Below are 26,206 nucleotides of genomic sequence, written 5' to 3' on the forward strand. Positions count from 1 at the left end.
GTAGTTTGTAGCATATAACATCCTGTATATGTTTTGTTAGATTTACATGTAACCGGTGTTTTTCTGGAAGTAAATGTGAATTATATTTTATTTTGAAATTTGTTGTCCACATGTTCATATAGATATACATGCATGCTTATATCTTGTGATCTTGCTGAACTCACTTATTCTAGAACTTTTTTTGTACATATTTTGTAATTTCGGACATTTCTTGTGTACATTCATGTAATCTGCACTGAGGGATAGTTTTATTCCTTCTTTTTCAATATGTAGGTCTTTTATTTCTCTTTCCTGATTTATTATCCCGGCTAGAACTTCCAGGATCATGTTGATTAAGAGAGGTGGGAACTGAGGTGGCTCCTCATTTCGTTAAGCAACCGACTCTCAGTTTCAGCTCAGGTCATGATCTCAGGGTTGTGAGACTGAGCCCTGTGTAGGGCTCCAAGCTCATTGAGGAGTCTGCTTGTCTCGCTCCCTCTGTTCTTTCCCTCCCACACATTCTCGCCAATAGATAAGTGAAATCTTAAAAAAACAAAACAAAACAAAAAAAGAGTGGTGAGAGCGAACAACCTTGACTTGTCCCTAATCTTGCAGGGAAAGTATTTTTTTTTTTTTTGTCTTTTACCACTAAGTATAATGTTAGCTGTACATTTTTGGTAGATATTATCAAGTCAAGAAAATTCCCCTCTGTTCTTATTTTTCTGAGAATTTTTATCACGAATGAGTGCTGAATTGTGTCAAACACTGCATTGATGAATACGATCATGTGATGTTTTTTTCTTTAGTATCTTAATATGGTAGATTATATTTAGGAATTTTTCACATATTGAACCAATCTTGTATCCCCAGGATAATTCCCACTTGGTCATGGTGTATAATTCTTTTTCTTTTCTTTTTTTTTTTTTTTAAAGATTTTTATTTATTTATTTATTTACTTATTTATTTATTTAGAGAGTACGTGGCAGCGGGGGAAGGCAGAGGGAAGGAACCTCCAGCAGACTCCAAGATGAGCATGGAGTCCAATGCAGGGCTCGATCCCAGGACCCCGAGATCATGACCTGGGCCAAAACCAAAAGTCAGACACTCAACGTACTGAGCAACCCAGGCATCCAACTCTAGTTTTCTTTCTTCTTAGACTGTCCTTGTTTTTTTGGTAACAAGGTAACAATAGCTGCATAAACATAATTGCTAAGTGTTCCTCTACTTCTATTTTCAGAAGGAGACTGTGTAGAAATGTAATTTTTTTTTTTTTTAAAGATTTTATTTATTTATTTGAGACAGAGAGAATGAGACAGAGAGCATGAGAGGGAGGAGGGTCAGAGGGAGAAGCAGACTCCCCGCCGAGCAGGGAGCCGGATGCGGGACTCGATCCCGGGACTCCAGGATCATGACCTGAGCCGAAGGCAGTTGCTTAACCAACTGAGCCACCCAGGCGCCCCTAGAAATGTAATTCTTCGAGCAGTTCTCCAGTGAAACCATCTGGGCCTGGAGATTTCTTTTTTACGAGTTTTTAAATGACAAATTCATTTTCCTTAATAGTTATAGAGTTAGTTAAATTATCTATTCCATATTGGATGAGTTGTGGTAGTTCATGCTTCTCACGAAATTGGTCCATTTTATCTAAGTTGTCAAATTTATGTGTATAGATTTGTTGGCAGCACTCTCTGATTACCTTTAATGTGGTGATTCCCTGTTTAATTCCTAATGCTGGTAATTTGTGTCTTCTCTAATTTTTTTTCTTTGTCAGTTTTGCCTTGTTACTGTTCACTGAAGAGCAGACTTTCAACTTCAATTTATTTGAGTATAACAGATTTACTTATACTTTTATTTATTTTATAGTTTAATTGGCCTTTTCGTTTTTCTTTTTTAGTGGTACATAAAACTGTGGTAAATCTTAACAGAAAATATTGATAATAGAGCCAAAGTGCAGCATTTTAAAAACTGACTATTACTCGTTAAAAAATTATTATTATCTTAGATTTTTTAGAATGGTTACAACTGTATATTTTTCCATTTTTAGTCAAGGTTATTTATTAAATGTTTAACTTTAATAATATGTATTATATATGTGTGTATATATATATATACATATATATATATACACTAAGTATATATAAGTCTTATAATTTTGAAAGACTTTTCATATCCATGTAGAGTAATACCCCCTTATCCACAGGGGCTAAGTTCCAAGACCTCCAGGGGATGCCTGAAACTGTATATTGGACTGAATCCTACATATACCGTGTCTTTTCCTATACATACATACCTATGATGAAGTTTAATTTATAAATTAGGCACAGTAAGAGATTAACAATAACTAAAAGAGAACAATTATAACAATAAATGATAAGAAAAATTATATGAATGTGTCCTTTCTCTCTCTCAAAATGCCTTAGTGCATCTACTCACCCTTCTTGTAATGGCGTGAGGTGATAAAATGTCTATGTGGTGAGATGAAGCGAGGTGACTGACATATGCACTGTGATGTAGCATTAGGCTACTACTGATCTGACAATATGTCAGGAGAAGCATCTGTTTCCAGAACACAGTGACCACGAGTAACTAAAACCATGGAAAGCGAGACTGCAGATAAGGGTGGGGGTGTGGGGGGGTGGTTTCCATATTCTCAAATTTTAATCCATGTAGTTGCACCATGTTTAAAAAAAAACAACAAAAACAACAACAACAACAACTTAAAATGGATCAGAGACCTAAGTGTAAACTATAAAACTTCTAAAACAAAAATAGCAGAAAATGACAGCTTTATAACTTTGATTTAAGCAAAAATTTCTCAGCCAGCACACTAAAAGCACAGCCCACAAAAAAAAAAAACAACACTGATAAATCAGACTTCTTCAAAATTAAGAACTCTGGAAGACACAGTCAAGACAATGAAAAGAAAATTCAGGCTTGGGGAAAATGTTCACAAACCAAAAAAATGATACAGGAACTGTATCCAGAATGTATGAAGAACTCTGAAAACACAACCAAAAACAAAACAAAACAAACAACAACAACAAAAAAAACCCTGCCACCCAATTAAGAAAAAATAAGCAGAGGATTTACCTCTTCTTAATGGCTCAATATATTCTTTATATACTATGCCATTATATATACACCAAAATGTAGTGTCCCACTATTTATAGGGAAATTAACCTTATGCTTCTTCAAGCTCCTCAGACTCAATGATTAGGATGCTGTGCTAATTGTTTTTCTGGACAAAGCTGGTTAAATTGTATAAAAGAATACCATGAGCCCGCGACCAGTCCTTCTAGATGTAATTTACCAGTGCAGCCACTAGAGAGTGGGAAGGAAGGGGGAAGACAGAAAGGAAGGGAAGTTCAGGGAGGAGGAATGGTATACTTTACTCTATAAAATAGACTTCTCCATTTTCGGTGTAGGCCATCTCCCAGTTCTCAGGTAGAGGACCTAAATTATCCTCTGCACAAAGAGGTAGGTATTGAGGGAACTTCTGAGAAGCGTCCGTGTTGGGGGCAGCGACGATGCTAGTATTCACAGGCAGTAGGGCTGCTTCTTGGAGAATGTGCTCTTCTTGGTCACCAGAATCGGCTGTTAAGTTGCAGGGAGTTACAGAGAGAGAGAAAAGAAACTCATCAATCATATCCCAAACCAGGGAGTTCACTACTGTCTGCATCTATATTTTCAAAAGCCCTCACTCTTTCCTAATTGCTGGCCATCAACTCTATTCCATTTTATTTAGATGGAAGTTCTTTCAATAGAAAACATCCAAGTGACATACCACAGTTATGATACCTAGAAAGAAAGACGAGAAAGACATGCTCAGATAATGCATTGCTCGAAATCTTGGAAATGCCAAAGAAGAAACAAATTCATGACTCAAAACCTCAAGTCTCTTGTCCTAATAAGGCCACTGAAACACAGACTGAGCCATACTCTTGCTATTAGGTATCATTTGGTTTCATGACTCCGTGGGCATCGGAGAGCAAGAATAAAGTCCATGCTGAAAACAGATATAGTGGCATCATTACCATTTTTGGATCGATTATTTAAAACATTTTTGGTAGACAGTGGCAAAGATCAAAGGCTGACACATCAAACTGGAAAGTATACAAAACTTTAGAATATAGACACAGCTATACCAGTGAGTCAGATGCAAGCCTCTTTTGGAAAACTGAGGGGAATGTTCCTGTGAAAACCAAGACAGTTACCCCAGAACAGGATCATGTGGGTGGACTAACTTGACTTGGGTCTTAAAAGAAGACTCTAAGTACGTGAATCTCCTTGCCTTCTTATTAACTAGAAACATCAAGAGGTGATGTCATCAAAGTATCCACAAAAGGCACTGTTGACATTCTGGCTGAATTTTTATAGAGGCCAAGAATATTAAACATCATTCTCCATGGGGCTTTAAAAAATAATAATCAGGGGTTGTAGTTATTTTCTATCTCCCACAGTAATTCTCCTGTAGACATTTCTGATTTCTGAAAGCAGACTGAAGAATAATAAAAGGCTGTTTTCCACTCTTTCTCTGATGAGTTGCGCCCAATGACGCAGATGAGAATGAAGGTAATTCAACATTTGGAAGGAGGACATGTTGAGCCTACTAAACAGGCACCTCCACCAAAAATCCACCACCATTGAAGAGGCTGCCTTGCATCTCTCCCATCTTTTCCTAGAACCCCCTCTCAGACCTCCCTTTGGAAATCCGTCCATTCAAGGTCCTGGTGGTCTAGATGGGGACTGACTTAAACCTACTCCTAGGTCAGGTGGTGTTTCTAAGTCACATTATCACTCTTGCCTTTGTGATCGGATCAGGCACATGATCCAAAGCAAACCAATGAATGTCAGGCATAGAAGTGTTTGCTGGAATTATCCTCTTGATGCTGAAATTGTTAAGCTGACAGATTCTCATGCTGTAGGTGCTCGTGGCTATCTTGACACAGCTTGGCAAGACCTGCCTTAGAATTAAGCCTACACAGAGGAAAGCAGAAAGGAAAGGTAGAGAAAGTCACCAAATGGCTCTAATTGAGTCACTGATTCCATGTACTCCTGGCCTCTTCAACTGCTTGATCCTCTAAATTCTTGCTTAAGCCAATTTGAATTGGTTTTACAATTTGTATCCATGACTGCAGATTAAGAAAGCAACTAGAATTCTGAAGGAGAAAAAGGAAATTAGGCCAACATGGAAGAAACATTTTGAAATTACTGATCAATAAAAAAATAAACTGAAAACTTGGCAAGATTTCAAAGAGTCACCCTTACTTCTCTAGGAGCCTAGGTATATTCATTTCTGATGTTGTTAGAATGTACACTTCTCACATTTATAAGTGGACATAACAATCACCTGGAGAGATGCTAACATGCTGATTCTGACTCCCTACTACAGAGAATAGGTTTGGGAGAAGGTTCCAAAACGTACATGTTGAAAGCACCCAGTGATGGAGATTCAGGTACAAGAATCATACTTGGAGGACAGAGATAATGAATTCTCAAAAGAATCACTAGAACCTTCAGCTTCTAGGAGGGGTTCTGTCCTCCTGCCAGAGTATGGGGCAAACTCCTGGGTCTGCCGTGCCAGGTCCGAGGCACAAGTGATAGGTCTGGAGGGAGCACTGGAGAGACCACAACCTGTCTGAGTGGAGCAGGGAACGCAGTGCCAGGTAATTAGCATCCTGAGGAAATGTGGACTAGTGAGTCCAGATCTCTGATTTTTCAAGACAAGGTAGGAATCTCTATTTTTATCCAAAAACTCCCAATATTTCAATCACAATTCCTTTAAAAAAAATAAAGCAATATGGCACAACCAAAAAAAAAAAGAGAGAGAGACTGATTCTAAGCACTGACTCAGGAGCCAGACTGCCTGACTTTGAATCCTGGTCTCACCCTTTATTAACGTGGGCAACACACTTACTTAACCTCAGTATGCCTTGGCTTCCTCATCTATAAAATGGGGATAACACAGCAAGCCCACGGGGCTGTGAGGACGACTGCAGGAGTAAAGCACTCAGGACAGCGTCTAGCATACAGTTAACAGTATTTGTTAGCTGCCATCATCATCAGTTTCTTCATCAACATTATGATTAACCTTTGTTGCCAGGTCAGATCTGGCCCTCAGGAAACTGGCAGGAAAAGGAAGCATGTGACATCAGACCACAGACGAAATCATAGGTTTGCCTATTTCTAGCGGTGTAACTTCGGAACAGACTGATTACCATTCTGAGGATCTGTTTCCTCATCTGTAAAATGGGAATGACACATAAGCCATGAGAACTGAAGGACTGAGGACACATAAAATGCTTGCCAAAGCGCCTGGCACTCAGTGTGGGCATCATGTGTGCTCGGGACTGGGACCTGCTTCTGGAAACGCAAATGTACCAGAGCCAGTGATCATCTTTTAACACGATATTTAAGAGCTAGAGAAGTACCAGGACAATGGATGACATTAGATAACTTTACCTAAGAATTTTAATTAACCCATTTTATTTTTAAAAACTATTTTATTTATTTATTTATTTGAGAGCGAGAGAGAGAGAAAGCACAAGCAGGGGGAGCAGCAGAGGGAGAGAGAGAAGCAGGCTCTCCACTGAGCAGGGAGCCCAATGCAGGGCTTGATCCCAGGACCCTGGGATCATGACCTGAGCCGAAGGCAGATACTTAACCAACTGAGCCACCCAGGCACCCCGATTAACACATTTTAATAGAAACTGGATATAACAAGAAAAGGTTGTGGCAATAGGTGGGACATAGATATGAAATGATTTAGCTTAAAAAAAAAAAAAAAGAAGAAGAAGAAAGCCCTGCCAGGGTTCCAGAACCTCAACTATGGGAAGGGAATATTAGCGCAATGGCAAAATATCTAAGTAAGGAAAAATGCAAATCCCTCTAGCGATTGGACCTTATTTTAAATTATCCAAATATTTTCTTATTTTATATATTTTTCATGTCTTCTTAAAAAAATGCTTTGAGGTATGATTGACATAAAAAGCTACAGATATTTTCTATCAAAAGATTTTTTTAGCTTCACTAAGGTATAACTGACAAAACTGTAAGATATTTAAAGTGTACATCATGATGATTTGATATGTGTATACACTGTCAAAGGATTCTTCCAATCTAATTGAGTAACCAAAAAAAGCTATAGATATTTAATGTAAACAATTTGATGTATTTGGCTTTCTGTGTCTTCTTTCCAGTTCAACAGAACCTTAAACAACCTCATTCTCTCAAATAAAATGAAAAGTCCAACAATGAGAGGCTGGGACAAAGTACAGACTTACAAATTCATAGTCCTAATCATGGCTTTGACTTTGACATATGCTCTGATTTTAGAAAATCTTTCATTTGATTTACCAAACATTTAGGAGCACTGCTATCACTCTCTTACGAAAGGTTGCCAATGGATCCAAACAGGATAGGTAGAAGGGGTTATTGGAACACAGGCTGATTGAGGAACAAGGAAGCCTGGTTCTCCCACTGTCTAGTGGGGGAACACGCACTGTTCCTCAGTGTTCTCATCTGTAAAATGGGGAAGGTAATGCCTAGGTTGCTTAGCTCTCAGCATTTCCAGGTAGTTTATAGGATACATGTGAAAATGACTTGTAAGCCATAAATGAACATAACTTTTTCACTTATAGTAAGTTAGAAGCTCCCAAACATTTACATACACATACGCATACTTGGGGGCTTTTGAAGGTGACTCTGAGAATATACGCTGTTGTCAAAAATACATTTCTGGAGCCTATAATTCATGATCTCTACTTTTAGATTTAGGTACATCTCTGCACACAGAGCTAATAAACTTGATTTAAAACACAAATGGCACACTGGATGAGCATGTGGGCTCTGAAGTCAGCTTTTGGGGTTGAAATGACAGCTTTGACACTCACTGGCTTTGTGATCTTAGACAAGCTATTAGACCTCCCTCGTATATGTGTAAAAAGCTTAGCAAAGTGCCTGCCACATAGCCCTGAGAAACATTAGCTCTTAAAGTAATATCATCTCCTGACATTCCAAAGCAATGTTTTATCATTGCTTACTAATGGAAGAGAAGCATTAGCAACCTCATGTTCAGTAATAGGGGGACTGCTGGGAGAAAAAAAAAAGCCTCGAAACATAATTAAATAACATTTGATGTCTCTTAGAGGGGGTTAATGGATGAACCAGCTACTTTTTAGTTGTGATGGTTTGTTACAGATTTTCCAATTTGTCTAAAACAAGGTCCTTACACAAATGCTTTTATTTAGTGTAAGTAACTGTGTGCTTTGGTCAGCAGTGTAACTCTACCTTCATGAAGCACATATAAAGAGTGTTCATTCTCAAGGGCTCCTGTAGGTCCATAATTGAGGCACAGTTTGTAGACGACTGGCCTGTTGCTTTGTGCTCAACAGTCAGTTCTGTGGGAAGTATCTGGGATGACTTTTCATTGCTCAGGTCCTGCCTCAGTCATGGACGATGGGAAGGAATTGTGGCCACCTCCCCAGGATGCTTCTGGCCACAAGTCTCCTGCTCTTTTGCCTGCAGACATTCCCAATATTATTCAGGCATGTTATTTAGACATTTCATACCTCCTTCGAAAGACCCAAAGCAGAAGTCAGCTAAGATAGCAGCAACAGCATGTTAATTAAAAATATCCCAGTGAATATTTTTAATAGCTCCACCGTGTTTCTCTATTTGTATAAGAAACTCATTCCTTTATCATAACTCTTCCAACCAGGAGCCAAGACTTCATTATGTTACTGTCACTCTATTCTCCAAGTGGCTGGTAGATTGCTACTTAAGGTGGTTCAGAGAGCAAAATGCTTTGACACAGCTAGTTTGATCCACATATCATAGACTGGGTAGTGTCAATTATTTGAAAGAATTTATATGAGTTAGGGTACGACAGGTTGTCAGCTGTCATAGTTGTAGTTTGGTAAATGAGGAGGCACTTACTCAACATACTGAGGATGCCCATCACATGTATATCTGAAGATCATTTCTCTCTGCATCCTATCGACTTTCTTGGTGTTAAGGACAGGAAGCTAAGGAAGACAATAAGGTGCCACTTGGCTTTTGTGTGGGTGTGTGCAGAACAAATGATCAGACTGATTTCAGCAATGACAACCTGGGCCCCAAAGTTTTTCTTTGATGCCAGGATTTCAAGGGAGTATTCAATGGGGTCAGAATTTCTGAGGCGTGGCTTTTAGAGACAAAGATTTGTAGTAGCTAGAAACAGGAAGAGCATTAAAACCTATAGTCAACAATTCCTACTTTATTCTTGCTTTATACCAAGAAATCTACCTAATAAATAGAGGAAAAATAAGGACACACAGATTTCTTGGGGACCATCCAGTCCTCGTGGCAGAACTATTCAGTGCACATCACTCTGAAGGTCTTACTTCATTGCCCACAACCATGTTTTGGGTTATATTATGATTCATTATCCTTATTTGTTGAAAGATCAAGACATTATAATGTTAGCTACTTTTTAAAATATTAACTTTTTTTTCATAATTTGCTTTCATATCAGTGAGGACTACTATACATGAATCAAGTATTTCTAAGTAAATGAAATGAGCTGCTTTCAATAAATGCATATGTAAAAGATGGTAAATTTCTCCTAGCTATTACAACTACAGGTCAGCCCCTGGCCTAACCATTCTAATTGGAAAATGGAAATTTTCGTGGAATCAAGTTCTTGGAGCTGGAAGGGGGAACTTAGATATGATTTAACCTTAGCCATTTTACACATGAGAGAAGTTAGATATTATGTTCATAATAAGACAACTATCGAGAACCAAGAAGCTAGGATAACAAACTAGGTCTTCTCTTCTTTATCCAATGCTTCTTGCAGAAGGGGTGGGTTACTGTTATGACAATAAAACCATCAAAAATTATTTTAATTGTCATCTTGAAGAATTTTAGGCTTCTGGGTTTAATGAATTAGAAATCTTCAGAGAGGCCTATACGGGCTCTAGAAAGCATTCAACTAATACAAGCATTTTTCTAAATATTCTATTAGATTTGCTAACTCAATACAGAGCTTAACTAATTTCCCCTTTATTGGAACTGAGTCTAATCAAGTAATGACTGAAGTGTGGTGATATCAGGAAAGGTCACGAAGAGAGGGTTAGATCTCATTTGCTGCAAATACATAACTACTCCATAGCGATACTCTAAAATATTGAAGAAATTACTTAAGCAGAGGTAAAATAGGAGAAACAAGCCTTCTTCAAAGTCACCATATTATAAACTGGAGTGACTCATGTCTTATACAGTTGCTACATCTTGAGTTACTATAAAGTGAAAAATATTTTTGAACAGTTCTGGGTCACTACATTAACTCAAGAAATATACATCATAACCTCTGTGAAAGGTGCCCCTAAGAATTGTGCAAGACCCAGCCTGCAATAGTCTCACCCAGAGGCACTGTCCTTGAAGATCCCCTCATAAGATACAGTATACCTAAGCTTTGCCCTCTCCCACTCCCCATGCCTGTATTCCCTCTCTCGCTGTCTCTCTCTCTGTCAAATAAATAAAATCTTTAAAAAAAAAATAAGTGTATAATGCAATGAGTAATGTATGATATATAATATAGAATACATATGTAAGATATAATCAAGTATTTATTATTTTTCCATCTTTCTCCATTTGGAGGCAAATGGAAAAATTGCACAAGTTAACTGAACACAGTATACAGTTCCATTATAATCTCTACTCACAAAGGTAGGAGATAAAAGGATGCTGCTAGCCTTCCATACAGCATCAATGGAAATTAAACTGTTAAACAAATTCTCATATTTCTCTTTATAAGCCATCAGGCATAATTATGGAGCAGTGTCAAGACCAAGAAATAAATGAACAAAATACAAATATTCTTAATACATATTTTGAAGAGAAGGAAACAATGCTGATTATTCTTGATTCCCTTGTACAGACATCTCCCTCTAGCCCCTTTAAGATATGTTGGCAAAGTTAAAATAGTCCTGCAAAGAAGCATGAAAAATAGATTAGGGAAAAGACCACCTCTTCCCCAAGTCTTGAGTGGTCAGTTTGAATTGTGTCAACCCTTCCGAATAGTTTTTGAGAATAGACACCTTCTCTTCACTCTCTGCAAAAGCCTCGCACCACCCCTTCCCCCCGAGGCCATCAAGGGGGAAGGTGGTCTGGTCTTTACCTGTAAAGCTGCTGTTCATTTCAGGAACGTCATCCTCCTCCTCATTCTCTGCATGGACTATGCCAGCATTTTGCATATCATTGTAGGACTTGGTTCGCTTTGGGGTCGACTGCTTGGAGCCAGATTGAAGGCTTTGCAAGGCATCCGTCGTGATCACTTTCCCACTGACTGGCTGGCTAGGAGGTTTGGGTGTCCCATAATAGTTTCCTAGGTGATGGAGAGACAAATTTGCATGTTTTAGAAAAAATACCTTTTTTTTTCCCCAAGACTTCACATCCGAATCTCTCAGCACATTAAAAAATTTTTTTTTTTAACTAGAAAACCAGAACACACTGTATTTCATTTCTGGAATAGGTTACAAGAGATGTTGTTCCTACCCAGCTAGACATGGTGATTTCAGAAGTCAGGAGGAAAGCTGCATTGTTTAGTTGCGAAGAACCTACTACTAGGGCTAAAAACAAAGCCGGCCGTACTGAATAGCAAAACTTCATCCTCATTACATTTGAAATTCAATTGGTCACCTTTTTATATAATGCTGAATCCAATTTAGAGTTAGCTTCAGAGAAAATAAAAAATTCATTACTGCCAGCACCCTTACATGCCTACAAAGTCAAGGTCACCTTTCCTTAATAAGTGGACTCCATAAGAGGGAACCAGGGCACTATTAAAAAAGGAGGTTGGTGAACACCACGTGGCGCCTCTTTAACTGAATGGCAGGCTTGACTCTCAGGGCCATGTGGGGTGGGAGCAAACCCTTGCCAAGTTTTAACAGAAAACTGTGTCAATGGTAGCCCGGTGACCACTCTTTTAAGAAATGTCCATTTTACTTTTAGCCACTTTTCCCAACATTTGACTCAGTACGCTAAGTGATTCTGAGCAGTACCTGGAGGGATTTTTACATTTTATTATTTTATTTTAATAAGTGTGTATATTTTTAATGTGGACTAAAAAAAAATCTAGCTACTAAGTTATGGTAGTAACATAAGGTTTACTTTTAAAATTAAGTGAAAAAGCAATACATTTTTATTTTTTTATTTTTTTTATTTTTTTTTAAGATTTTATTTATTTGCGAGAAAGACAATGAGAGACAGAGAGCATGAGAGGGAGGAGGGTCAGAGGGAGAAGCAGACTCCCCGCTGAGCAGGGAGCCCGATGTGGGACTCGATCCCGGGACTCCAGGATCATGACCTGAGCCGAAGGCAGTCGCTTAACCAACTGAGCCACCCAGGTGCCCCAGCAATACATTTTTAAAGCGACTTTTTAAAATTTTAAAAGGTATAATAAAAAGTAATTAAATGAATAAATAATAGTAACAGCAGTGAATAAAGTTTCCTTTTGAAAACTTAAGTTAAAAATAAGTTATTTTTTTTTTTTTAAAGATTTTATTTATTTGAGAGAGAGTGAGAGACAGCACAAGAGGGAAGAGGGTCAGAGGAGAAGCAGACCCCCTGCTGAGCAGGGAGCCCGATGCGGGACTCGATCCCGGGACTCCAGGATCATGACCTGAGCCGAAGGCAGTCGCTTAACCAACTGAGCCACCCAGGCGCCCTAAAAATAAGTTATTTTAAAGAATATATTTCACATAAATAATAGATAACATGTTCAGATATGGACAAAACCATAAAGGTGATTCATGAACAGCCGAAGTTTGAAAAATATAGCTTATAAACAATAATATGCAGTGACTACATGATAAAAAACATCAGCACTAGAATGCCACTAATCTATTCACCATCACACATCTTCTAAAGGAAGGCCAGAAAGATAAATTACAGAGTCCTTCAATAAATCCTAAGCAACGTTTGTAATTCTTTGCTTAGTGAAGTAGAATTTATACATAATAACAAATCCTGTACACACTGTTTTTTCCCAAGGACTCACCCCACTGTCTAACTTCAGTACATAATTACACAAAATACACCCTGTATTACACAAGCACAAAAGCAAAAGGAGACAGTAACACGTTGCTCTGCATGAGACACATTATTGTTTTATAATTAAAATTTTTTTATTAATATTATTTCTTTAAAATACTTTTTGAACCACCACACTTATGAATATACACACCCACTTTCTTTGACAGTGGCATGATAGTGTGTGTCAGCAGGGAAACTGACAACACAAGTTAAAACCTGCTGTAGACTAATGGGTACCATGTTTGATTTGAAGACACCCAAACAAAACCTACAAAACACATTTTGGAAGCTTGTACTCAACTCAATCATCATAGTTCTTTCACAGAAGATGATGGTATCAATTTCTTCAAAAAACTTGTCAGGTTTCTAACTTAAAAGGCACAGGTGCTGACTATTGCCAACTTGAAGAAAGGCATCCCATGTATGTGTTTAGAGGTTAACATGTGTTGCAAGGAAGAATTAGCACACGTACGATCCAAGACTCTTCCTGCATTTCTACCGAGGTTTCATCTAGGACATCCCATGTCTTTGTTGAAGTTGAAAGGAGTCCACAGCGTTGACTTGTTCATGAACTGAAGACCATTAATGAGGTTTAGGTAAGTAAAACAGCTAACTATTTAAAAAATCATCTTCACAGAGAAAAAAAAAAAACAGAGACAAACTCTAATGAATTTAATTCTAACTCCTTCTGATCACAAATCCACCAAAGAATCTCATGTGTATTTTTGAGTTGGAAGTTAAAGACCAATGTCTACGTAAGACTCCTCCACTGAAATATGGGACCAAAGGATGGGTCCCTTTATTCATAATTTTATAATTATACAAGCATTTTCATTCAATTTCAGTGCCATTAAACCAAAGCAATATTCAGGAAACTGCTGTCACTTGAAAATCAATTAAAACCTAGATATCCTCAGTTTATAACAAAAATAAATGTTTGGAAAAGAAAAGTTCTACTTAAATTTGACAAATATGTATGGATTTTCCTCAGTTTTCAAGTTCGGAATCTTTCTTAAGTTAAATGATTAGCAGATTTCTCAATGCAACTATAAACTCCCCCAAACAATCCACTTATTCATAGTTGTTTACCGTTTCTGAAAATTAGTTTAAGATTGACTGGAGACAAAAAAAGTACATATTATTAGGCTGAACCTTACTCAATGGCTATTGTAGAAGACAAACTGCTGTGTATCAGCAATCTCATTCCGGTTAACCTAACATACAGGCATGAACAGTACCCAGCACACCAAAGTGGTAAAGAGACAGTTTGGGCTTCAAATCCTAACTGGCTCTGGGATCCTAGGCATCTAACCATTAAACAAACAAACAAACAAACCCTCTTTGTCCTCTTCTGTAAAACTGGGATTCTAAGAATACCTCATTTCTTTTTTTTTTTAATATTCAGCATTTTTATTTATTTTATGTTAATCACCATACAGTACTTCGTTTTTGATGTAGTGTTCCATGCTTCATTGTTTGTGTATAACATCCAGCGCTCATTGCAATATTGCCCTCCTTAATACCCATCACCGGCTAAGCCATCCCTCCCACCCCTTCCCTCTGAAACCTTCAGTTTGTTTCTCAGAGTCCATAGTCCCTCATGGTTCATCTCCCCCTCTGATTTCCCCCCCTTCATTTTTCCCTTTCATCTCCTGAATGCTTCATTTCTATCTAGAGCACCTGTTTTGAGGATAAAATGAGATGGTCCATTGAAAGCCTTTCACCCATACTAAAATGTGCCACTAACACTGAGCCTTGATAAATGCTACTTAGTTGACAGTTTCTGTTTCTAATCTTTCAAATGAGCTCATTCCACCATGTTGGAAGGATTGAGACAATGTGTCTGAGGTACTAGCCACAAGATAACTGAATACTCTTCCTTTACTCTTGTAAAGGAACAAGCAACAGAGCCTGCCAATGACCAAAGAACCTTGGGCAAGGTTTTTACCCTTGGTCTAATACTTCCTCTGTGAGACAGAAATGACAGCCCGAGTGACACTAGTGACAACACAGGATTATTGTGAAGATCAAATTACGTAACTTTCTGGAAGGTACCCTGTAAATTATAAGGGGTTATAAATGGGAAATGGTGTAATTATTCAAATCCCTCCAGCATTTCTTATTTCCCATATTGCCTGCAAATGCTACAGAAAAGCTTATTTCTAGTAGTTCTCTAACTACAGAAGGTTCACCTTTCCTTCACAGATCTGTTTTTTTCCCCTCTGTATTCTAAAAAATCATTTGCATTACTAACATAGAAAAATGGAGTGTTTCTGATTAAAATCTGGATATACTGAGAAGTGCTGCATGACAAACTGTAAGTGCTGGTCGCTTGGATTCTGTCTCTTCCAGGCAATGTTGATGACAAGTGTGTGACCACAACCAGTTCACCTGAAACACACTCGCTGAATTAAGGATGTCTGCATAGAAGCTGTTCTCCTACCCTTGGTGTGTCCATGTCCTTACCAGGCCAACACCTTGGCCCCAGTCAAGAAGAGCCCCTCTAAGGCTGCTGCAATGTGAAAGCATGGACATACAAAGGGACTTGGGCACAGGAAGGAAGGAAGAAAACCTAAACCTTCCAAACAGCCTCAGTAACTCACAGATTGGTCTTAGGGATGGGATTCTGGGTGAATGTGGTTTGGGTGCCCTGACTTGTGTGGATGGGGTTATGCTGAAATCCCATGTTGTCTTCACCACAGGATGGGCAAGATGGGTGGTGCACTTGCCATGGGCCAGTCACCACGGGTTCCACTGCCTCAACCCGCCCTCTTCGCTTTCCAAATCTAGCTGGCCGGCCCCTGGGCATGTCCCTTACAACTCCCCCACTGCTGGCAAACTCTCTGCCTTATTAAGTTTCCACGCTGGTCAGCATCGGGCCATGCCTAGCCACGGCAGAGTGCAAACTTACAGAGGGTATGTGCAAGAGCCTGCCTGTGAGGAATACGTGGATCACTTCATGGTATTAAATAAAAATAATATGAAGAATTATAAGTGTTTAAAAAATTAATTTGGGTTATCACCTGGCAGGCTTCACAGTTTCTAGGAGACATGAGCCCGGCTGTCCTATGGACTCCACGTTAGCCAAAACACACTTCCCGAGGTGGCCAGGTTCCCTCCCAAGTGGGAATGTGTGTGTGTCTTGCTATTTTCAAAACTGGCTCTACCATAAAACTTAACAGGGATGGTGGCTGGGGAGGGAGGAGAGGGCAAGGGGAAGACAGAAGAAGAAGCCGCTGCTAGCCTTAATTAACAGGCACAATCTTTGGCCATGACCAAACCTAAGAAAATATTTTCTGACATGCGTTTAAAAATTAATGGGGACTGCAAATCAATTTTTAGAGGCTGATAAAATATTTAAGGAGGACCGTAACCCTGAGTTTTAAGCCAGAATGAATCAAATCTATATGGCCTTTCACTTTGTACAAGTTTAGTATTCATTCACTTCCCTACAGAGAACCCCCCCCCCTTTTTTTTTGGCCAGGCACTATGCTAGACACCAGAAATAAGATGTAAAAAGGGGACTAAACCATGATCTTCACAAAATGCTCTGTGTGGTATACACCCGTTTTCTTAAATTTCACGCAAACCATAAAGTTCTATTGCATGGAGATTCTGGTTCAGTGGGTCAGGGAAGGGCCTGAGATTCTGAATTTCTAGGAAGGACTCAAGGGGCACTGGACCATACTCTGCATAGATAGCAGAGGGAGCCAGGTCAGAGAAAACCATTCATCTTTAGTAGATGAGGAACACGGAGGCCAAGAGTAGCAGAAATGCCAGACTTAAGAGTCATTGGCTGATCCAGGGTAAGTAGCACTCAGGTTCTTTGGCCCCCAGTGTGTAATTCTGTGTGGGAGGTGGGTGGGGGCAGGGGCACTTGTCTGTCCTCTTCCTACAGAACATGCTTTTGAAAATAAGCAGAACAGGATGGTAGTGACTATCAATGGAAATCTATAGTATATGCCTTCAATGGGGCAATATCACCCCCAAAGGAGCAAAAATAGGTTTGATTCTTTGGGGGTGTGGTAGGATAAAAAAGTCTTACTCTTTTTATGTGTAAAACTCAGATGTACATAGAGTACATAAGGCCACAGACATCCAGCATATCTGTTTTTGCCTAACCTCAGGGTCATGCCATTACCACCCACTCGTCCTCAGAGACTGTATCCCTGACACCCCTCCCCACCCCCCAACTAGATCAAAGCTGCCCTTAAGTGTCCTCTCAGGGAACCATGTACCTCTCCTTCCCAATGCCCTCTGTTGTAATTATCATATGGTTGAATTCACCAGTATCTGTCTTTACCTCTAGACCACAAGCGCCACGAGAGCAGGGACCACATCTGCTCTTATACACCACTGCATCTCCAGGCCCTCCAGATGTAGGGCCGGCACATCCTGTCATTAGGAATTCTTTGAGAATGAGTCAATACACAAGTAGAGACAGCACACAGGAATGCCAGGCTGGGATGCTCCTCTACACCTCTATTGTGGATCTGGTTTTTAATAGCATGACTTACAGCAGCCTCTTCCCAGTCCATCAATCACATCTCAATGACCTCAGATCCGCACTATTTCATTTTCCACTTGCTTGCTCAGCACATGAAGGTATCATTCGTAAAAACGCCCATCATTTTCTTTTTACTCTTCCCTGTCTTACCTGCTCCACCCTACGGAACCATGATTTGCACGCAAAGAATGACAATAAGCCACTGATCTATAATGAGATGTTTGTTCTTGCCACTGCCATTTGGCTCTGAATATAAGACCGAAGAGGGTAATGTAATTTAATAGTTTTGTGACCCTGGGCAAGATAAGGGACTTCTCTCTCTGCAGCCTCAGTTCTCATGGTATAAAGATAAGAACAGTACTCATCTAGCAGGTTTTTTTGTGTGTAGATGAAATTAGATACTGTGTACAAAGTACTCACCCTTGTGCTTGGAACAATGTTAGCATGTAATGAACCCTAGCAGTCTTAAGTGGCACCTACCACTGGAGGCCAATATACGCTCTAAAATATAGAAGAGGGTCTTGGTATCAAAATGCATACTTAAAGAACAACATTGACCAAAATTTACCTTTATTGTGCACCTACCATGTCACTACCCATACATTCACTTACGCTAATCTTTATTAATAATCCTATGGAAAAAAAGACATCAGTATTACCATTTTCAGATGAAGACGAGATTCACACAATGTGTAAATGATGACTGGCATTTACACACACATTTGTCTGTTCCCAACATCTATGTTGTCAACTCCAGGATCTCTGAGGATCTCTAAGTAGGGAATGAAGCAAAACTACCGTAGCACCAGCCTCTTCATCTTCATATGCAGAGGAACGGCCAATTGCAGTACAGATTCCCTTTGGTTACTTTCATTATCAACAGAGAACATTCCATGGTGGAGTCTGCCAACAGAGCTTATCACAACAGACGGCTTCCAAGGCCTGCCAAAGAACAGGACTCCAGACGTCTCGTTTTCCTCAATGACAAACAAGAACTCTCTTCACCCCTGCTTTATCTCTGTGTCCCCAAAAAGTATACCCTTGGCAGGTGCTTTCTTGTAGACCTTCTAGGAAGCAAAACAATAACATTATTGAATGCCGACATCCCTCTCTCTCTCATTGACATGCAGAAATATGCAACCCATAACTCGATTTTGAAATGTCACAGTGGCACCATACTTCCATGCTGGGGGAAAATCTTTGCAATGCTTAAAGTGTATAATCAGCCTCTTCTACCCAGAGGCATTTGTAAAACAGGCATGTTTGGAACCACCCCCACTGAACAGTTCATCCCTTGTAAACTCTCTCTTAGAGAAGTCCCAAGGGCTGACTGAAGCAGCAACATGTCTCGCTGAGTGAAAATGTCAACAAGAAAAAAAAAAGAAAGAAAGAAAATCAAGGCAGAGAGAGATGGTGCAGTTGATTTATTTTAAGCACCGCATCAAATGAATTTGTTCATTGCCACAATTAGGAAGTTGAGCCAAGGAGGAAAGACATTTATTTCTGTTTTCTTGGCCTTGATGTCAAATCTATCTAATGACAGAATGAGGAGTTGGTTCAAATTGTGAAGCAGAGATCAATTATGAGATCCACTAATAACTTCTACGCTTCGTGAGGGACAACAGTTAGATTCCTTATATAGACAGATAGGGCCTCTACTCTGTTGGAGTATATGCAACTCTTGGCATTACAGCTGGTGGCACATGGAAAGTTTCATCATGCAGCCCCTAGCCCCGCCACCAAACACAACCTTTTCCAAAGTTTTTTTTATCTCAGCAAATGGTACAAGCGTCTACCCAGTTATGTAAGACAGAAACTATGAGTCATCTTAGGAGGACTACCATCACTTGCATCTTCTACCTCCTTCTTACGATAACTGACATATTACCAAGTCCAGCTTTTTAATCATATAAATATCTAAAGATTCAGTCAACTTATTCACTAACACCACCACCACAGTCCAAAGCTAACTCCATCTAGGGTTGCCAGATAAAATGTAAAACTAGATGTTCTATTTTTTTATTTGTTAAATCTAGCAATCTAACTCCAGCTCAACTACTACAGCTCACTCCAATTATTACTTCTACAGGAAAAGCTTTTCCCAACCCCACAAAGATCAAATCTCCCCAACCTATAGTCTCCTCTATAGACCCCAGCACACTCACAACTGTACACTTATTTCTGTGATTATTTGAATGCTGCGCCTTGTGCACTATATGATCGAGGAGGGCAATGATCATATGTGATTTTGCTAAGCATTTTATTTTTGATGAATAAACAACTGAAGAAACAAACTAGTCATACAGTCTACAAAAGAGGTATCCATTTCCAGGGAGCAGAATGGGAAATACTGGCATATCAGTCCTGCCTGTGACATGACTTGGGTGACGGGCTTTTGGCCAGGCTTTGTCCCAATTCTTTTTAGTGTCTTAGACCAGTCTCTCCCTGGATCTCAGTTCTGTATCATTTCCAGCTTTAAAATCCCACAACCCTGCAACTCTTAAACCCCAAACATATATTGACAGTTACCCGGCCCTGAGGTGTTTTTTTTTTTTTTTTCCCGGCCCTGAGGTTTTATTGCTTCATTCTACTTGTCTGCCATTTCACACGTCACTAAATGTATCCACAAAAGAAGATCACCCCTGCTCTGCAGTAACATGCTCTTTGGGAGGATTCGAAATTATCCTTTTTAAAGGAGCTTAACTCTTAAACATGTGCTTAGCTCTCTGAAGTCAGCTGAGTGAGAAGGGAGGGCTCTTCTCGAGTAGGTGCTCACCCTTCCCTGCAGAAGCTTTCATTCTAGAGCTGCGCTGTAAAACATGGCAGCCACCAGATACCTGTGACTATTTAAAGTTAAATTAGTTTAAATTAAATTTAAATTAAACTAAATTTAAGTCAGTTTCTCAGTCACAATAACCACATGCGGCTAGTGACTGCCATGTTGGGCAGCTCAGAATACTGAACATTTCCATCACTGAAGGAAGTTCTATTGCATTGCACTAGTTCTAAAGGAAACAGGGCATGGCTCTTTGTCCCTCCTTCTCTAGAACCAATGTTCTGACCTTCTCTCGATTCATCCCACTTGCTCTCTTTGGATTCAGACCTCGGGGCTGGTGCTGACTTCCAAACTCAAGCACTGTCCCTGAGTCTCTCACTTGAAACCATGAGGTCCTCTGACTGTCACTTCCACAAGGGATCTCCTCTGATGGGAGATGAGATGTAGTGCCCTTGAGGTATGCTTCTGGAGCACCCTATTTCCCTTCTCAGAACACACATCACTTCTCTTGAAACTGTTTAATTTGCTTCACAACACTGAGGGGCTGCAGAGGACAGACTATGGGGCCAGGCAGCCCGGGGTTGGGATCCCAATTCTATTCCTGGCTCACCATGTGAACTTAGAAAAGATGACTGGCCTCTCTGGGCCTCATGCTCTTCTTCTGTAAAATGGGGAATCAACTGTACCTACCTCATAGGATTGGTGGGTAGTTAAGTGAGCAGCTGCCTATAACATACTTTGAAGAGCATCCAGCACACAGTGCATGCTGGACAAGTGCTGGCAAAAATGAATAACTAAAAAGTGTAAGCATCTTCAAATGCAGAGCTGCTTTGGTTTTCTGTCCTGTACATTACGCCTCATGCTACGGAACAACATCCGATGCAAAGCGAATGCTCAATAAATACTTGCTGAATTGAACTGTGTATGTGTAGATGGGCTTGCTGGAACACCGCACCGCTGGAAACTTATGGTATAGCCATATTCAGAACAGTGTTAGCAAGATATCTGTGCAGGGATGCTCACTGCTGCCATGTTTACAAAGCACCAAAAATGGGGATGGGGGGCGGGTAACATCCTAAATGTCCACCTGCAGGGGACTGGTCAGCATACACTGGGATACTTCACAGCATTTTAAAAGAGCAAGATAGAACTGCATGGGGTAATATGGAAAGATTTCCAAGACACGTGAAGTTGGAAGGGCAAGAATAGAGGGAAATGAACGAGAGTCCACAGGCGCATGCCCTGTGTGTGTACATTTTCTGAATCTCTGCACTAGATCCTTTCACTGTGGTTCCCTATGGGGAGGAAGGGAAGCAACTTGGACTTAAACATGTTTACATTCTTCACTATAGTAAGGATTCCATCATGTACATTTATTACTTTTACTCAGAATGATCAAAGTGGCTTGCATTAAAGAGTGTGCTGTGGGGGCGCCTGGCTGGCTCACTCGGAGCACGCGACTCTTCATCTCAGGGTCATGAGTATGAGCCCCACAGTGGCTGTAGAGATTACTAAAAAAAATTAATAAGCTTAAAAAAAAAAGAGTGTTTTGTGTCCTTATGCTAGATTTTTCCTCTCTGGAACTAGGACAGGCCAAGAGACAAAAATGTGAGCAGGAAAAAAGACGGTGAGTACCTGGGAAGTAAATAAAGATGTTTTACTGGCAAATGCACTGGTTTACTGACTAGTAGAAGGGGGAGGGAATCCACCAGCGTGGCAATTTCAGATCAGTTGTGTGTGTAAATGTAAGAGCTAACGCTGATTGAGAGCTTACATGTGTCAGACACTGTGCTCAGCCCTTTCCAATTATTGTCTCATTTAATCCTACCTATGAGGAAGCACTATTATTATCCTCATTTTACCAAAGGGAAAATGGAGACACGGAGCATTAAGCAACTTGCCAGAGGGCACACAGCTCCACAGCAGAGGGGCTGAGGTTCCATCTCAAGCAGGGCGGTAGCCCGGCCTGCACGCTTGTTAGTGTCCAATAGACAGCTGCGGTCGGGGCCTGTCCAAGGGAGGCAAGGACAGAGGAAGTTCTCTAAAGATCTATCCAGCCCTATTCCTGTGACAGTATCTGGCATTTAATAAAAGTTCCATTTTGCTTCCAGCTTCTAAGAGTCGACATAATACACTTCAGTGCGTTCCAAAAAAGTATGAACTGTCTCCTATGGTAGGGAAATTATACAGCTAAAAGGTCAAAGGCTGACAAACACTGAACAATCAAATGGCTGAAAAATGGAATGGATTAATGCTGGCCATGAGAAAATTTCAACTCCAAAACAACGGAGCAACATTCACAGAAAGACAGTTTTATATGAGACGATCAGGCACTCTCTGAAAAACGTTTCCCTGTTGCTACCCACCACGAAGTTAGGTGAAAGTACGGATGAGTTATTTCTACAACTTTTTAATTACATCCAGGATATTCTTCTTGGGTTTTTTGGGCAAGAATGTGAGGCTCTGAAAGTCAAACTGAGCTGGGTTTGGTTCTGGGCTCCAGCATTCCAGCACCAGCCATACAACCTTGAACATGTTCCTAAATGCTTCTTGGTCTCAGCAAACACATCTGAAAATTCCATGATAATAGTTACCTCTGCCAAAGCGATACCATTAAATGGGAAACAAAGTGACTCCACCTATATGTCATTTGTAGTATAAACAACTGGAGAAAATGAGTTTATCTTCCTTGTTTCCCAGACAAGTTGTTGTCTATACCACATGCTTTGTTCTTCCAATCCAACACATGCCGTTTTGCATTGCACAACCACTCCCACCCTCAACCTTCCCAAAAATGCAAATGGAAGTTTGTTGTTGTTGTTGTTTTTTACATTAGGGGATTCAAGCTCCCAGATGGGCATAACAATGGATTTCATATAAGGACAATTCACTTTCTGAAAATGAAAGATGATTCACATTTGCCCTATTCTGGGCCACTTGAGTTTTTAACTAGATTCACATTTGCAAGACAACCTTGAAGAAGCTCCTGGTACATCCACTTAGCCTCCTTCCCTCACCTCACTCCTAGGCTTTAGTGAATTATCCTTGCTTTGGGTTTTCTCAGACCCCCTCCCATTTCCCCAACCACCAGTCATATCACAACACTTCAAGGAAACTGAGACAATTGATAATTAGCAATGTACTCAAGGGAAATACTCTTGAATTCACAATCAGAAATTTGATTTACATCTGAACACAACCCAGTGTATTTTCACAATTTGGAAATGAGCTGTAGGTACAAAGATAATGCTCTTCCCCTGCACCCTCTCCAAAGAATATCAAACCATGATCAGCATACCTAAGATCCATGACCGTTACTTAACTGTTAGCCACTGCCTGGAACAGGGGTTATTATCATATCAAAGCTATAATATCCCTAATAAAATAAGAGTCTACATTGTACCTATGTTTTGTTTTTAAGTCTACTCTTGCAATGCCCCTGTGATCACCAAATAAATCCAAATTTTAAAAGACTGTAAAGACATACACATAATAATTTGACCAAGTTAATAATCTGACCTAGTTAATAGTATCATATTATGCTCTTCTGTCTCAAATTATAATCCTCAAAAGAGCAATCTAGCTACAATATTGTTTTCAGAAAACGTACTTTGAATTTTTTTCCCTACATTTGGCTTTGACCTTGCTATCCCATCTGTGGGATCTTGTCCTACAGACATATTTTCGCCTGTGTGAAATGATTTATGCCCATGTTATTCAATGCTGTAGTGTTTTGAGATTTTAAAAATATTTATCCAAAGGGAACTAGTTAAATAAATCATGGCTATGCTGATACAAAGAGATTACACAGCCATTTAAAAAACAAAACAGTAAGTGCTCTATTACTAAAACTGCAAAGAACTGTAAGACATACCGTTAAAAGACCAAGGTACCAAACAGCATGTATTGTATACTACCTTTTGTATAAAATAGGGAAGAAATAAGAACACATGCAGAGAACACATATGTTTATATACACACGTGGCACATGTGTCCTTGTATTTACATAAAGAAATTTCAGAAGGGTAATCAAACTCTAACGGAACAGGATGTAATATGGAGAGAAAGGAGAAATTGAAATTAGGCAGATAAAGATAGGTATATGAAAGAGATTACTTATTTAATACTTTTGAGATATTTTGCTTCATGAGCCATATACATGTATTATCTACTCCAAAAATACATTAAAAATCGATTAGTGGTAAAAAGAAATGACATTCTATTCCTTCAAGATTAAAACAACACTTGTAAAGTCACATTTTGTGATTGACCATGATTCTTTCCCCTCTTCTTTCTAATACCATGCAAGCCCATATTAAACAACGACAACAACAATACACACACACACAGTCTTCAATTAATAAAGGACAAACCTCTTGAAGAAAAAAAAAGCCCGCAACTATTTTTAAAGAGCTCCACAAAGTCTTACTCCATATATTTTATCTATCATATTAAGGTGAATCTCCTATAGTTGATTAGACTTCACTAGTTCACAAAACACTCTAGCCTGGATGGCTCCCGATCCTCTGATGTGCCCAGGAGAGAGGCAGGCTCACCACCCTCACACAGATAACGCTCACCTTCATAGGTGCCGACTTCCAGAAGGGTCCCGCTCTGCTCGAGGTCCAAGAACTCCTTCACAGTCAGAAAGTTATAGTCCACGCCAGGCACTTCTCCTTCTCTGGGAGATCGGGTTGTGCCTGCAGCCGACAAGACAAATACACAAGACACCATCAGTCAATGAAAACAGGAAGCTCCCCATTCGGTTGTAATTACAATAACCTGTTTTGTAGGCTGGAGTGCCTAAGCGTGCCAACCCATCTGCCCAGACAGGGACCTAAGAAAGACAACTTCTTTTTTTTTTTTTAAGTCTTTTTTTTTTTTTTAAGATTTTATTTATTTGACAGAGAGAGCACAAGCAGAGGGAGAGAGAGAGGCAGGCTCCCTGCTGACAACTTCTTTCTAACAGCACAGCATCCTCACGTCCACCTGCTCGTGCTTGGGATCTTCGAATGGGAGAAAGAGCAAACTGAGCACAGCTGGGTAGCCTGGGATGAGTTTTTATCACTTCTTAAAATGCACTGAATGAAAAAGGCAAACTGGATTTTAGACGGACAACATGCACAATCAGCAGCTTCTAGGACTCCAGTAGATACTAAAAAGTTATCCACCTTAAGCTCACAGCCTAAGGGGTTTATATTTTTAACACCGGCCTCAAGATTCCTGTGTTCCGAAGTATATCCGGCAAGTTCCAATGTAATAAGCCCTTTGAAGAAAATGACATCCACTGCATAAACACATCACTAGAGAAATGCAATTGCCCAAGATCGGTGGTTGGATATCTCCCAGGGATTAAAATGCTGCTCCTGTCCATGTAATTAATATGTTCGATGAAAAGAGGCCACCTGTAAGTTCTGATGGGAGAGAAGGGGCACTGAATTTGCTAGAAAATTCTCCCCTTGAATATGGTCATTCTGTCCATGACTAATAAATACAACAATTCTTCTTATGAACAACAGAGGGTCTCTAGAGGATTCGAGTCACCCAGCTCAGGTGCGAGGCTCTAGACCTATCATTTTAGCCTCATCTCAACCAAAACTGTAGAAGCAATGTGGAAGGAATGTGATTTACACACAAACCGAGAAAAGAAGACAAACCAAGAAGCAATTATGTAGTGTGTACTAGGAACCTCTGTCAAATACTAGAAAAGACCAAAAAAAGAGCAAAATACCGGATTTCTGCTTTTACATTCAAGTTAGGTGATATGATCAACTTAACTCATTTTGCAAGGCACCGTTTACCTGCGGTATTCTAAAGTTGATATTTTCCTGTATAATAAGCAGGGATTTTTCTGTATTCCTAGGAACTTA

At 39.7% G+C, this 26,206-nt stretch overlaps 1 protein-coding gene across 1 annotated transcript in view; it reads right to left on the bottom strand.

Annotated features, from left to right (window-relative positions):
- The window catches only part of MAGI1 (membrane associated guanylate kinase, WW and PDZ domain containing 1), a 576,983-nt gene that overhangs the window by 98,457 nt on the left and 452,320 nt on the right, over window positions 1-26,206 (bottom strand). Inside the window, exons 3-5 of the mRNA XM_081805817.1 lie at window positions 24,917-25,036; window positions 11,138-11,344; window positions 3,369-3,570 (exon numbers count right to left, since the gene is read on the bottom strand). Coding sequence (XP_081661943.1) covers window positions 3,369-3,570; window positions 11,138-11,344; window positions 24,917-25,036 — 529 coding nt within the window. The remainder of the gene's footprint in view (window positions 1-3,368; window positions 3,571-11,137; window positions 11,345-24,916; window positions 25,037-26,206) is intronic.

This window comes from Leptonychotes weddellii, chromosome 1 (assembly GCF_054177405.1).
Source record: "Leptonychotes weddellii isolate Sample4059 chromosome 1, ASM5417740v2, whole genome shotgun sequence".
In the NCBI taxonomy this organism is placed as follows: Eukaryota; Metazoa; Chordata; class Mammalia; order Carnivora; family Phocidae; genus Leptonychotes; species Leptonychotes weddellii.